The sequence below is a fragment of the Mobula birostris genome, chromosome 12 (assembly GCF_030028105.1).
Source record: "Mobula birostris isolate sMobBir1 chromosome 12, sMobBir1.hap1, whole genome shotgun sequence".
Lineage (NCBI taxonomy): Eukaryota > Metazoa > Chordata > Chondrichthyes > Myliobatiformes > Myliobatidae > Mobula > Mobula birostris.
Window position 1 is genome coordinate 14643820 of NC_092381.1, and position 13584 is coordinate 14657403.

A 13584-nucleotide genomic window follows, 5' to 3' on the forward strand; every position below is an offset into this window, starting at 1 on the left:
TTGACAACATGGAATTTGCAATGATTTGTCTGCAGATTTTAGAACTGCCTTATTTATACAGTTTTTATTGAAGAAATTATTCTGTGTGCACATGTTGCTGTCACTGGGCAAAAAAATTGCACAGCGCAAGGTTTTTGCACACACTGGTTATTACAACTTAAAAGGAACATTAATCGCCACACATTTTGGCGTCAACATAATATGCCCACAATGTTCAACAGAACAACATAAGCATCAACAATAACAAAGCAACACAATGACTGCAAAACAAGCCATTTCCCCCCCCCCTCCCCATCCACCCACTCAAACAACCCGATAGCTCTCCAATCCCAGGACGGGCCGCCTCTAGGCCTCCAATCCTTGGCCCCAGATTTTCAGACTCTCAGATGTCAGGCCTCCAACTTCAAACTTCATCCCATGATGCCAAACACAGGTTTGGCCTTTGGCCCTTGAGTTATTGATGTGTGGACCCGAGGTTCTCAATACCATCCTGAAAGTTCCTTCTCTGTTCCCAGGAATTAATGGGAATGTTACAATTTTTCAAGGAGCTCTAAAAACATCATTGAATCCTTTCTTGTGTCTGCCTAAAAATCTGTTAAAAGTTAAAGATCCTAAAGATTAGCTTTATTTGTCACATGTATATCAAAGCATCAAAATGTACAGTCCTGATGAAGGGTCTCGGCCTGAAACGTCGACTATACCTCTTCCTAGAGATGCTGCCTGGCCTGCTGCATTCACCAGCAACTTTGATGTGTGTTGCTTGAATTTCCAGCATCTGCAGAATTCCTGTTGTTAGTGAAATGCGTCGTTTGCATTGACAACAAACACAGTCCAAATATGTGCTGGGGGCAGCCCACAAGTGTCACCTGGCTTCCAACACAAACATAGCACAACCACAACTTACTAACCCTAACCTGTACATCTTTTGAATGTGGGAGGAAACTGGAGCACCCGGAGGAAACCCAGGCAGTCACGAGGAGAACGTGCAAACTCCTTACAGACAGTGGCGGGAATCAAACCCTGATCATTGGTGCTGCAAAGAGTTGTGCTAATTACTATGCTACCGTGCCATGAGGAAAAAGCAGTAACAGAATGCAGAACGTAGTGTTACAGAGAAACTACAGTGCAGGTAAACAGTACAGCAGAAGGCCCATGATGAGGTTGTGAGATCAACAGTTCATCTTTTATCATTCAAGAGCTCCACTCAAGAGTCTTGGAACAGTGGGACCGAAGCTGTTTTTGAACCTGATGGTACCTGTTTTCAAACTTCTTTATCTTCTACCTGATGGGAGGAGGAGAAGAGAGAACGTCGAGGGTGGTTGTAGAATTTTGTGTCTTTATTTCAGATTTGCAGTGTTCTGATTGTGATTATTTGTGTTGTTTCGTAGAAACCGAAGCGGAAAGACTGGCACCCTCCGGACGGGTTCATCCTAGGCCTGTGGACACTGATCCTACTGGTCTTCTTCAAAAGCTACGGACTCAAGCACCTCAAGCATATATTTTGAGAGGCATTGCTGAGGTGGCAATGAGGGCCGGGTTCCTCAGTGCACTGCTGTAAATTATTTCTAATTAAATCCAGTGATGATTTTGTTTTGCTTGGGGTGGTGAAAGACGGAGGAAGTGGTGAGAATGACGGTACATTTGCTCATCTCATTTAAGGTCAGGGCAAAGCTAAACTCATGGTTTGTAGATGGGCTGAGGATTTCTGGCTGAAACACAGAACAGAGAGTCTCCCTTAAGTCTGTGTCTGGATTTGGGTTGTGTGGTCTTGTTGGGAAGTACAGGGTGTCAGTATAAGAACATCACAACTGCTCTATTAGTTTCCTCAGGGTTATGACAAAAGGGGGAGGGGGGAGCTTTGAATGTAAGTTAGTTACAATTTGGTTCTGAAAATAAATTTTGTATATAACAATACAGAATAAAGTGTAACAGTTACAGAGAAATGGCGGTGCAGGTGAACAGTAAGTGCAATATCATATATTGTAGAATACCCAGGCAGAATGTGAGGTGTTGCTCTCCAGTCTGTGCTTGCCCTTACCCTGCCATTGTAGGAAGCCAAGGACAGACAGTCAATGCGGGAGTGGGAAGGGGAATTAAAATGGCTTCCAAATGGGAGCTCGCGATGAACGTCACAGACAGAGAGAGCACAGGTGCCCGGCAAAGTGGTCGCCTAGTCTGCACTTGGAGTCACTGATGTCAAGGAATCCCTTGGTTTACAGGCTAGGTGGAGGCCACGGGGCCGTCATGTAAAGATTTTGACAAAATGAATGAAAACTAATCGGACCAAAATAACACTGATCCCTAATAATGGTGTCAGACCAGCTGGAGTGTTGCCTCCTTGGCCTTTCAACCAAGGTTTGTGGTATCTGGACAAATACAAACTCGTAATTCAAGTTTTGAAGTAAATTTATTATCAAATTATGTATACCTTATACAACCCTGCGATTCACTTTCTTGCAGGCACCCACAGGTAAACAATAAAATACAAAAGAATCCACAAAAAAAACACACACACAACAAACACCGACAAACATCCAGTATGAAAAAGAGGACAAATCGTGTGACAGTAGATCTGCATTAAAAAAAATCTTTGGTGCCGCTCACTGAAGTTCAGAGGGATTTTTTTTTCCCATCCGACCTGAATATGTTCTGCATATTCCTCCATTTTAAATTCTTTCAGAAGGCACAATGTTCTGTCACTCGTCTGTTCTTGTGGCCGTACAGCTCATGCTCCAAAAGCTTTCTGAATAAAAGCCATTTTCCCTCTTTCCACTCCTCACCTTCTGCCTACTCTCCGTTTGTCAGTTATTCACAAAAAATCCCAGATGCAAGGAAACATTTTCTCACCTGTCAAGAATAGCTACACCGTGTTGGGATCAAAGTATTTTTGACGGTGTGTGGATTTTCAGAGCCACAATCAAATGAAGAAAAATTGTTGCACTGATGTGTGTTTCTTTACCTTTCCTGATTACTTGTCCTCTCTGGCCTTGAGCTGAGAGAATTTAAAAATTCCCTTTCACAAGACCAAATTATAACTTTCATTTCTGAGTGGGCCTTGGTTAGAGTCAGATTATTAAATGTAGAGGAGATTGATTATTTGGAGGTGGTATGATTAGTATTCTGGACAAATAAATGAAACTGGGCAGATAAGCTTTCAAGTCTAATTTGCAGAAGTAAAAAGGTTCTGAGAGATTCTTATGCAAGGATAAGCATTATAAAGCTACGGTGGGTAAATATAAGGTACAGGTCAGTGGAGACTAACAGTAGGATGGACCAGGCGTATGTGTGAATTGTCTACTCACTGCATATTGGCAGATTTGGGAACCAGTCGAAAACCGTCTATGTTTTTCCCAATCCTACCCACCCCATCACCCCTTCTCTTTCTCCTCCCCTGCTATCTTGATCCCCTTTGCTGTTCTCCTTCTCACCTCCATGGTCCACTGTCCTCTCCTATCAGATTCCATCTTCTTCATCCCGTTGTCACGTCCACCTTTTACCTCTCAGCTTCTTACATCATTCCCACTCTCTCCCCCAGCTCACCTGCATATCACCCTCCCAGGTCTGGGATTGACCCATCAACAGCCAGGTCTTGCTCTCCTCCTCCACATCCATCCACCATTTTGTACTGGCTATTTCCCTCTTTTCTTCTACTTGCTGATACAGGGTCTCAACCTGAATGTTGACTGGTCATTTCCCTCTGTGGATGTTGTCTTTCTCCAGCATTTTGTATGTTGAACCAATTTGAATTGTTGTCTCCTTGGCCTTTGAACCATGGAGTACTCTGAACTACTGCGAGCTAGTAATCCATGTGACAATAAATCTGCATTATAAAATCTTTGGTGTGCTCACTGAAGTGCGGAGGAATTTTTTTTACTCCTCTGATGTGAGATATACTATTTACTTAGAAATAAAACTGATGTATGATATCTTGTCAATATTAAAAGCACTTGCAGTTCTGAAAATTGTAGCTGGGATTAATGTATCTAAAAAGCAAAGCCTTAATTAGCCATCATATTTGCACAGATGATTTATGTTTCGTGTTGTAACTTCAGAAATAGTTATTTTATCTCAACATCTGGAGAATAGCTGTGGAATGCACATTGAGAACATCTCCACTCATTGCTATTCCGAGTTTAATTGAGTGCTTCAGTCATTCTGTGGTAAAGGCATCACCCATTCAGTATTACTTTCATAGATCACTTCAATATTAGAGCATTTGAAACCAGATTTTAAAAGTGTTGAACCAAAAAGAGAAAATGCTGGAAACAGCAGGTCTGTTGGCATGTGGAATTGGTTTATGATTGGTACGTGTACTGAGATAGAGTGAGAAACCTGTCTTGCATACTGTTTATACAGATCAGATCATTACACAGTGCATTGAGGTAGAACAAGGTGAAACATTAAGAATGCAGAATGAAGTGTAACAGCTGCAGAGAAAGTGCAGTGCAGGTAGATGATAAGGTGCAAGGTTATAGCAAGTTAGATTGTGAGTGTTCCCATGCATCATACTAGAGAACCATTTAGACCAGGGATTTCCAATCTGGGGTCCACGGACCACTTGGTTAATGATAAGGCTCATGGCATAAAAGGTTGGGAACCCTTGATTTAGGCCATAAGACGTAGGAGCAGAATCAGACCATTTAGCCTATCAAGACTGGTACGCCACTTCATCCTGGCTGATCAACAACTTACCAACCTCTGCTTTAAATATACCCAATGACTTGGCCTCCACAGTCATCTGTGGCAATGGATTCATCAACCTCTGGCTAAAGAAATTCCTCCTCATCTCTTCCTTCTGGTCCTAGACTCACTCACTACAGGAACCTTTCTCTTCGCATCCACTCTATCTAGGCCTTTCAATATCTGAAGCAACACACACAAAATGCTGGAGAAACTCAGCAAGTCAGGCAGCATTTATGGAAAGGACTGTTTGGGGCCCTGAGGGGAGGGGAGGGAAGAGGTGAATGGGTAGGCTTAGTACTTCGGCTGCTTGCCAAGGGAGATTAGTGGGGAGGGACGAATGGACAAGGGAACACGAGAGCAGTCCTTGCGGAAAGCAGAGAGAGGGGATGGCGTAAAGATATGTTTCAATATTCAATAAGTTTCAATGAGGTCTCCCCTTTTTTTTCTAAACTCCAGCAAGTACATGCCCAGAGCCATCAACTGCTCCTATTTAATAGCCTTGTAACAGTGGGTAGAAGCTGTCCTCAAGCTTGATGATACATACTTACAGGCTTTTGTAACATCTGCCCAATGGAAGAGTGGGTGGGGTGTTTGATTACTCTGGCTACTTTACTGAGGTAGTGAGAAGTGTAGACAGAGTCCATAGGGGGAGGCTGGTTCCTGCAGTTTCTAGTGATCATGGCTAGAACAGTTGCCATACCAAGCCATGATGCATCCAGTTAGGATAATTTCTATGATCAAAGAAAAAGAAAAAGTTAAAAATATCTAGGAAGGATAATAGGGACAAGCCTGGTGAGCCTTACAACAAAAATTGTTGCCATGGTTCCGGCACCAATATAGCATGTCCACAATGTACTGACCCTACCCTGTATATCTTTGGGAAACCGGAGCTCCTGGAGGAAATCCATACGCTATTATACCGCCCTACCTGTGCTACCGTGCTGCCCTACCTTGGCGTCTTGATTTTGTGCTGGGTCCCTGGACGACGACCTGAACCCAAGGTCTCCTGGCTCAGAATAAAAAGGGCCACAGCTGGAGAGCAAATAGCAAAAGGCTTGTCAGAGGAGTGGTTTTCAGAAGATTTTTATTGAAGTTGTGGAGTTTTGAAAGATGGAGAAGATTATGGAGGGAACTGAAGGTCATGGATCATGTGGATAACAAGTAATAATAAATATATTTATTAATATATAACAATAATAAATATATATATTAATTAACAAATTATAATGAATTAATATATATGTTATCATCATTATGTGCAGTGTCATAAGACATATGACTATGACTGACTGCTCTCAGCAAAATTTTTCTACTGTCATGGTCCGGTGCATGAAGTCCGCATTCAGGTTCACAGTCCAGTCCATCGATCCTTCTTCTGAGTTTTCCTGTTTTCTCCCTTGTTCTGTTGGGTGCCTTAATTGAGGCACTGGATTCTCATTTCAGACTGGCATATAAATACTTCTGCAAACCAGGGGTTGTTGGCTGGACTGTTCCCTTCCCCTTCCTTCTGAATCCTCGCCTGCTATCTTCGTCTGCCACTTCATCAGAATTCCCTGTCAAGTTAACCCGCCGGAGAGAGACTGGAGCCTTGTTGAGTCAAGATAAGGAGCAATCTGTCATTGACTTTGGAACTGTCTCTTTATGTCCTCGTGTTTAGTGTTCCGTGTCTAGAAGAGTCCCGGCCCTATGTCCTGTTCCCAAGGAGGGGTCCTGGCTCAATGTTCCGTGTACGAGTCCCAGCCCTATGTCCTGTTCCCAAGGAGGGGTCCCTGTTCTGTGTTCCAAGTTCCAGGCGCTGTGTTCCAGTCCTGTCCAAGTCAAGGCTTCGTGTTCTCGTCCTGTCCATGTGCCTCATCCAGTCCAGGAGTCTCTCGGCAGTTCCCTCGGTGGTCATCCTGCGTCCTAGAAAGCATCCTGGCCCTGCATCCTAGAAAAGGTCCTGGCCCTGCGCTCCAAGGAGGAGTCCCGGCTCCGTACCCAAGAGCTTAACCAAGCCGAGTCCAAGAGCTGAGCCAAACCTAGTCCAAGAGCCACGTCCTGCCCTGGAGTACCTTGTCCAGTCCACATCCAAGGCTCTGAGCGTCCAGTCCACGTCCAAGGCTCTGTGTTCCTGTGTTCCAAGACCAAGTCCAGGCACCGTGTTCCAGCCCTGTCCAAATCTGAGCTTCATGTCCTCATCTAGTTCTGGTGCCTTGCCCAGCCCAGGTGTTCCTCGCCTAGCCTGGTGCTGGAGATTCCTCATCCTGTGCTGGGTACCTCGTACTGTGCTGGAGTACCTCGTCCTCTCCTTGCCAAGATCCTAGTCCCGAGTCCTAACCTAGACCCAGGTTCCGGTTCTGAGTCAAGACCCAGGTTCCGGGTCCTTGTCCAGGCTCTGGTTCTGGAGTTCCACGTTCCTAGTCCAAGCTTCTTGTTCCTAGCTCCACGTCCAGGTTCCCGTGTTTCTAGTCCAAGTCCTAGCCCAGGCCCTGAATCCTAGTCTCGTCCAGGGCCTGTGTCAATGTCCAGCGTCATTTCTTCCCTACTCGCCTTGGTATCTCTATCAACCTAGTCCTGTTCCTAGTACCTCAGTGTCTGTGTCTTGCATTTGGGTCCGTTCCCAATGCCCCCATATGACATCTACAGATATGGTTTGCCGTTCCCTTCTTCTGGGCAGTGTCTTTACAAGCCATTATCAGTACTCTTCAGAGGTTGTCTGCCTGGCTCATACAACCATCTGCCACCTGCTCCCATGGCTTCTTTATACTTTATTGTCGCCAAACAATTGGTACTAGAACGTACAATCATCATGGCGATATTTGATTCTGCGCTTCACACTCCCTGGATTACAAATATTAAATATTAAAAATATAAAAAAGTTAAAATTAGTGAATATTAAAAATTTAAATTATAAATCATAAATAGAAAATAGAAAAATGAGAAGTAAGGTAGTGCAAAAAAACGGAGAGGCCGGTCCGGATATTTGGAGGGTATGGCCCAGATCTAGGTCAGGATCCGTTCAGCAGTCTTACCACAGTTGGAAAAAAGCTGTTCACAAATCTGGCCGTACAAGTCTTCAAGCTTCTGAACCTTCTCCTGGAGGGAAGGTTGTGACCCTGATCGGGAGTGGTGGGTGGGGGATGGGGCTAAACAGGTTCTATTCCTTGGCCAAAGGTGACCTGCGGGCCAGTGGAGGGAAGGAGTATTTTACACTTCCTTTGGTAGAGACGTATTTCTACCCCACCACCCAATATAATATGATGTAATATAATAATAATAATTGTAATAATATCATAAGTCATAAGAAGGATCTGTGGTGGGGTGAAGGGAGGTTGTTAATATAGAAAACTGCTGAAATGGAAGATAAATATAGCTACTTATTTGAAAGATTGACTCTTGATTCTCAAGGAAATTGCTTTTCTGTGGATTTCTGCTGGCTGTCATAAGGTGATTAACTAAGTTTGGGATGTTTTAAGATCAATATTCTTCCTTCTTGTCCTGTGTTTTCAACAGTCAAGTTATTAATTCTCAGGGTCTCCACAGATATTAAGATGCCTGAGTAAACAGGGGACCCCTGGCCGGGGGGCCTGCGGTTCCTCAATGCATTGGCAGCGTGTATGATGAAGGAAGACTTCATCTGCGCTGCATTTCTAATACTGTGTAAATCCCGAGGAGTGATTGACGAGTCAGAGTTTGGGTTCAGGACGCGTCTTGACTTCTTCCCTCAGTAATCTTCCCGTTATTCCATGTATTATGGATCAGCAATAATTGCGTGTTCTTTTAGCGTGTTAATTGTCATCTGCAGTGTAAATCCTTAATTAGGGTCAGGGCATTCAGCTTTCAGTTCAGTGCCCAGTGAGCACTGGCAATCTTGCTGTCAGCAGTTACTGATGGCCATTTTAAGCATGGCAATAGAAGCTTCATATTGTGTAATTCTGACAACATTTCCAGTTTTGGTGTTGACATAGAACATACACTTAGATATAGGAGTAGAAACCAGAGTAGTCTTCTGCTGCTGTAGCCCATTAACTTCAAGGATGACGTGTATTCAGAGCTGCTCTTCTCCACACCACTGTTATAACGTGCAGTTATTTGAGTTACTGTCACCTTCCTGTCTGCTTGAACCAGTTTGGCCGTTCTCCTTTGACCCCTCTCATTAACAAGGTATTTTTGCCTACTGACCTGCCACTCGATGGATTTTTTGTTTTTGTTTTTCACACCATTCTCTGTAAACTCTAGAGACGGCTGTGCATGAAAACCCCGGGAGATCAGCATTTCTGAGATACTCAGAAACCCATCTGACACCAAAAATCATTCCACGGTCAAAGGCACTTAGATCGCATTTCTTCCCCATTCTGGTGTTTGGTCTGAACTACAACTGAATCTTTTGCCATGTCTGCATGCTTTTATGCACTGAGTTGCTACTACATGATTAGCTGATTAGGTACCGGTATTAACAAGCAGGAGTATCTAATAATGTGGCCACTGAGTGTAGAACATAGAACATGATCAGACAGTAGAGGCCCTTCAGCCCAAGAGGTACTGACATTATAACCGACTCTAGGATCAATGTAACCCTTCTCTCCTACATAAACCTCTATTTTTCTATCATCCATATACCTATTTAAGAGTTTCTTAAATGCCTCTACCACCACCCCTGTCAGCATGTAGTCATAGTCATAGTCATACTTTACTGATCCCGAGGGAAATTGGGTTTTGTTACAGTTGCACCAACCAAGAATAGAGTATAAATATAGCAATATAAAACCATAAATAATTAAATAATAATATGTAAATTATGCCAGGAAATAAGTCCAGGACCAGCCTATTGGCTCAGGGTGTCTGACCCTCCAAGGGAGGAGTTGTAAAGTTTGATGGCCACAGGCAGGAATGACTTCCTATGACGCTCAGTATTGCATCTCGGTGGAATGAGTCTCTGGCTGAATGTACTCCTGTGCCCAACCAGTACATTATGTAGTGGATGGGAGACATTGTCCAAGATGACATGCAACTTAGACAGCATCCTCTTTTCAGACACCACCGTCAGAGAGTCCAGTTCCATCCCCACAACATCACTGACCTTACAAATGAGTTTGTTGATTCTGTTGGTGTCTGCTACCCTCAGCCTGCTGCCCCAGCACACAACAGCAAACATGATAGCACTGTAAAATACCTCTCGCTGAAACCCCCTTTATACTTTCCTCCATTCACCTTAAAAAAGTCTTTGGCTATTAACTCTGTCTATGCTTCTTTTATCTTACACAGGTCTATCAAGTCACCTCTCATCCTCCTTTGCTGCAAAGCAAAAAGCCGTAGTTTGCTCAACCTATCCTCATAAGACATGCTCTCTAATCCAGGCAGCATCCTGGTAAATCTCCTCTGCACTCCCTCTAAATCTTCCACATCCTTCTGATAATGAGGCAATCAGAACGGAGCACAATATTCCCAAGTGTGGTTGTGAGGCTTGACTTGCACCTGACAAAGCCATGCTAACTGTCGGTAATCAGACTATGCTTCTCCAAATGCCCATAGATCCTCTCTCCAAAAATCTTCTCCAATAATTTACCCAAAGTAAGCCTCACTGGTCTATAATTTCTATGATTATCCCTACTCACTTTCTTGAATAAAGGAATAACATTTGCAGCCCTCCAATAAACTGGTAACTCTCCTGGAATCCCCTGATTCATGAGTTTGTGAATTAGGGTCGAGGGTCCTGAGCGAGGTTGCCACTCCCAATGCAGCCCTCAGTGGGGCTTTGCCGGAGGTCACCAATAAATTGAAAGTTAAGGCTGTTTGCCTGCAAGGGAACATGTCATCCTTTACTTGCCCATCAACTCCCCCTCGATCCTTATCTTGCCAATTTGCCCTCACTATTTGGGATGTGAGAAGGAACTGGAGCACCTATTCAGTTACAGGGAGAACATGCAATTTCCACACTGACAGTGCTGTACCAGAAGCTGAGAAGCAATGTCAGAGAAAGGGATTGAGATGGAAGTGGATCAGCCATGATCAAATCAAGTTTAATTATCATTCAAACCATACATAGATACAGCTGAACAAGACAGCATTCCTCTGAGACCAAGGTGCAAGACATTCAAAATAGCAGGCAAATATTTTAAAACACCGAGTAACTTTCGAAATAGTGAGCAAAGAAGCATTTTCACTCGAAAAAAATATGCACACACATTTTTTTGTATTGTGTATATACACATATACAGTCCAAGACCATGAGCAACAATGTCTGGCTCCCGGCAGCGTGCAGACGTACGCAATTCAACCTGTCGTGATGAAATGGCAGAGCAGAATAGATGGGCCGAGTGGCCTGATTCTGCTCCTATGTCTTGACTCCTGACCAACATTCGTCGAGATTAGCAAAACGTTTTCTAGCAATGGAGTCATATTTTTCACGGAAGCTCCAAATTGAGAATAATAGTGCCTACATTAAAGCATCAGCATTATGCCTTAACTTAAACACAAAATAATCTGCAGATGCAGGGGTCAAAGCAACACTCACAACACGGTGGAGGAACTCAGCAGGTTGGGCAGCATCCATGGGAAAGATCGATCAACATTTCGGGCCGGAACCTGTCCTGTCCTGACGAAGGGTTCCGGCCCGAAACGTCGACCGTTCTTTTCCACGGATGCTGCCCAACCTGCTGAGTTCCTCCAGCGTGTTCTGAGTGTTGCTTATGCCTTAACTTATTTCAACATAGGAGGCTATTCAGCCTATGGTTCGTGTTGGCTCCCACCAGAGTAAACCCATCAGTCTTGTTCCCCCACCCACCCTACTCATCGTTTACCCCTACTCCTGCCACATGGGGAAGCATGACACTGTCATCACTTTCAGTTGATCATTAAGCGGTGTTCAATTCTCACCACTACCTGTAAAAAGTTTGTAAATTCTCCCAGTGAGTTTGCTCTCACATTCCAAACGCTTGAGTGTGTTATTTTGTGCTGGACACATGGCAACACTTACGGACTGCCCAGCACAATCCTCATTGATTTGATTTGCAAAGGTTCTGATGTACCTGTGACAAATATAGCTAATCTTTACCTTTACTTTCTATGCTGATTTGCATTTGGGATGTGAGAAGGAACTGGACACCCGTGTAGTCACAGAGAAAACGTACAATTTCCGCACTGACAGCATCAGAACTTGAGAAGAAATGTAGGTTGCTGGAGCAATGAACTGTGAACTATATTTTCTGCCTCGGCTGTGAGCACTGTTGGACATCTTGGCAGTATTAAAGACTGTATAAATTGAAACCTTTTCTTTAATGTACCTTTTCTACAGACATATAAGGACAGGATATAAAGACTAGCAGACATATAGTTGTTAGAATGCTTTGCACCTTCAATCTTCCTGCACAGGGATGAGTCATGCCAGTGAACAACAGCTGACACCAAGGCCATAGCGAACTGTACGGCAGTTTATCAAAGCATTCCTTAATGTCATTAGACATTGCAAAGGTGCTTTCTGAGAGAGCGAGCAAACAAAATGTGATGCTGAGCTACAAAAGGAGACATCGAAGCAAATGGCCAAACTCTTAGTCACAGAGGTAGTTCTTAAAAGCAACACACACAAAATGCTGGAGGAACTCAGCCGGTCGGGAGCATCTATGGGAGAAATAAATAGTTGCCTCATCGTGCCGAGACCGTTCATCAGGATAGTTTTTAGGAAATGTGTTAAAAGAAGAAAGAATGTGGGGAGTTAAAGCAGGGGAATTACAGTGCTCAGTGCCCAGATAATTGAAAAAACCACATGGAGCTGCATTGTGCAGTTGTTATTTCCTTTCAGCAAGAAAAGCTCAGCAGGTTAATCGGCCTCTGTGGGAAGGAGAGGAACTGCTGAGTCACTTAGACCCGATGCAGAGTCCTGACCAAAATCACTGACGGTTCCTTCTGCTCTGCAAGTGCTATTCAACACTTCGCATTCCACCACTGGTTTGTGTGTTGCTCCAGATTGCAGCATCTGCAACCTCTTGTGTCTCACCGATATTTCCCTTGGTTAGGTTCAGAGCTCTCTAGTCCAGGAGTCCCTGTGCAGGATTGAGATCAAGAGAAACGTCTTCATCTCCAAAAATGTGAAGCTTTTGAATTCTCTACCCAAGAGGGCTGTGGAGGCTGTTACTGGATATATGAAACAAAAAGATACTTTAGGTATTAAAAGAATTGGAAGTCAAAGTCAAAAATGAGTTTGTTGTGTGCAGAACACGTACACACAGGTGCAAGGGAAGAACTTTCTTGCAACAGCATATCAGACACGTATCATATAAGGATCATTCAGAAGAAGAACATAAATTATACACAATCTTTAAAGGAAAGACAGTAGAAAAATGTACCATTTTAGTGCAAAGTGATCACAGTTGTCATAGTGTTGCTGAATTGTAGTGATTAGGATTTTGCTGGTTGATTCAAGGGCTGGCTGAAGGGAATAAGCTGATCTTGAATCTGAATCTTGGCTTCCGTACGTCCTACCTGATGGTGGATACAATAGTCATAGTCATCATAGTCATAGTCATAGTCATACTTTATTGATCCCGAGGGAAATTGGTTAAATTGGTTTTAAGGTGTGCAGTCATAACAGTGGATGTTGCCAAGTTACCTTGAGTTGGCACTCTGATATCTTCTTGGGATTGTGTTGGAGGAACTATCTAGTTGTCCAGTTTTGATGGTGGAGTACAGCCAGCACAATCACAGGCACAACGCTCCCCATGATTGAGAGCACCTTCAAAAGGCAGTGCCTCAAGAATGTGGTATCCATTGTTAAAGATCCTCACCAGATGGGACATGCCTTCTTCTCATTACCACCATCTGGGAGGAGGTACAGGAGCCTGAGGATATAGCATTCAATGTTTTAGGAATAGCTCCTTTCCCTCTGCCATCAGATTTCCAAACAGTCCATGAACCCACCTTGGTACT

General features: G+C 43.8%; 1 protein-coding gene across 3 annotated transcripts in view; it reads left to right on the forward strand.

Annotated features, from left to right (window-relative positions):
* pigk (phosphatidylinositol glycan anchor biosynthesis, class K) overlaps positions 1 to 13584 on the forward strand; it is a 214530-nt gene that overhangs the window by 160169 nt on the left and 40777 nt on the right. Inside the window, exon 11 of one of the 3 annotated variants that reach the window (XM_072273347.1) lies at positions 1389 to 4913. The exons of the other annotated variants lie outside the window; for them this stretch is intronic. Coding sequence (XP_072129448.1) covers positions 1389 to 1505 — 117 coding nt within the window. The 3' untranslated portion in view covers positions 1506 to 4913. Of the gene's footprint in view, positions 1 to 1388; positions 4914 to 13584 lie in introns of those variants that run through there. 3 annotated transcript variants of the gene reach the window in all.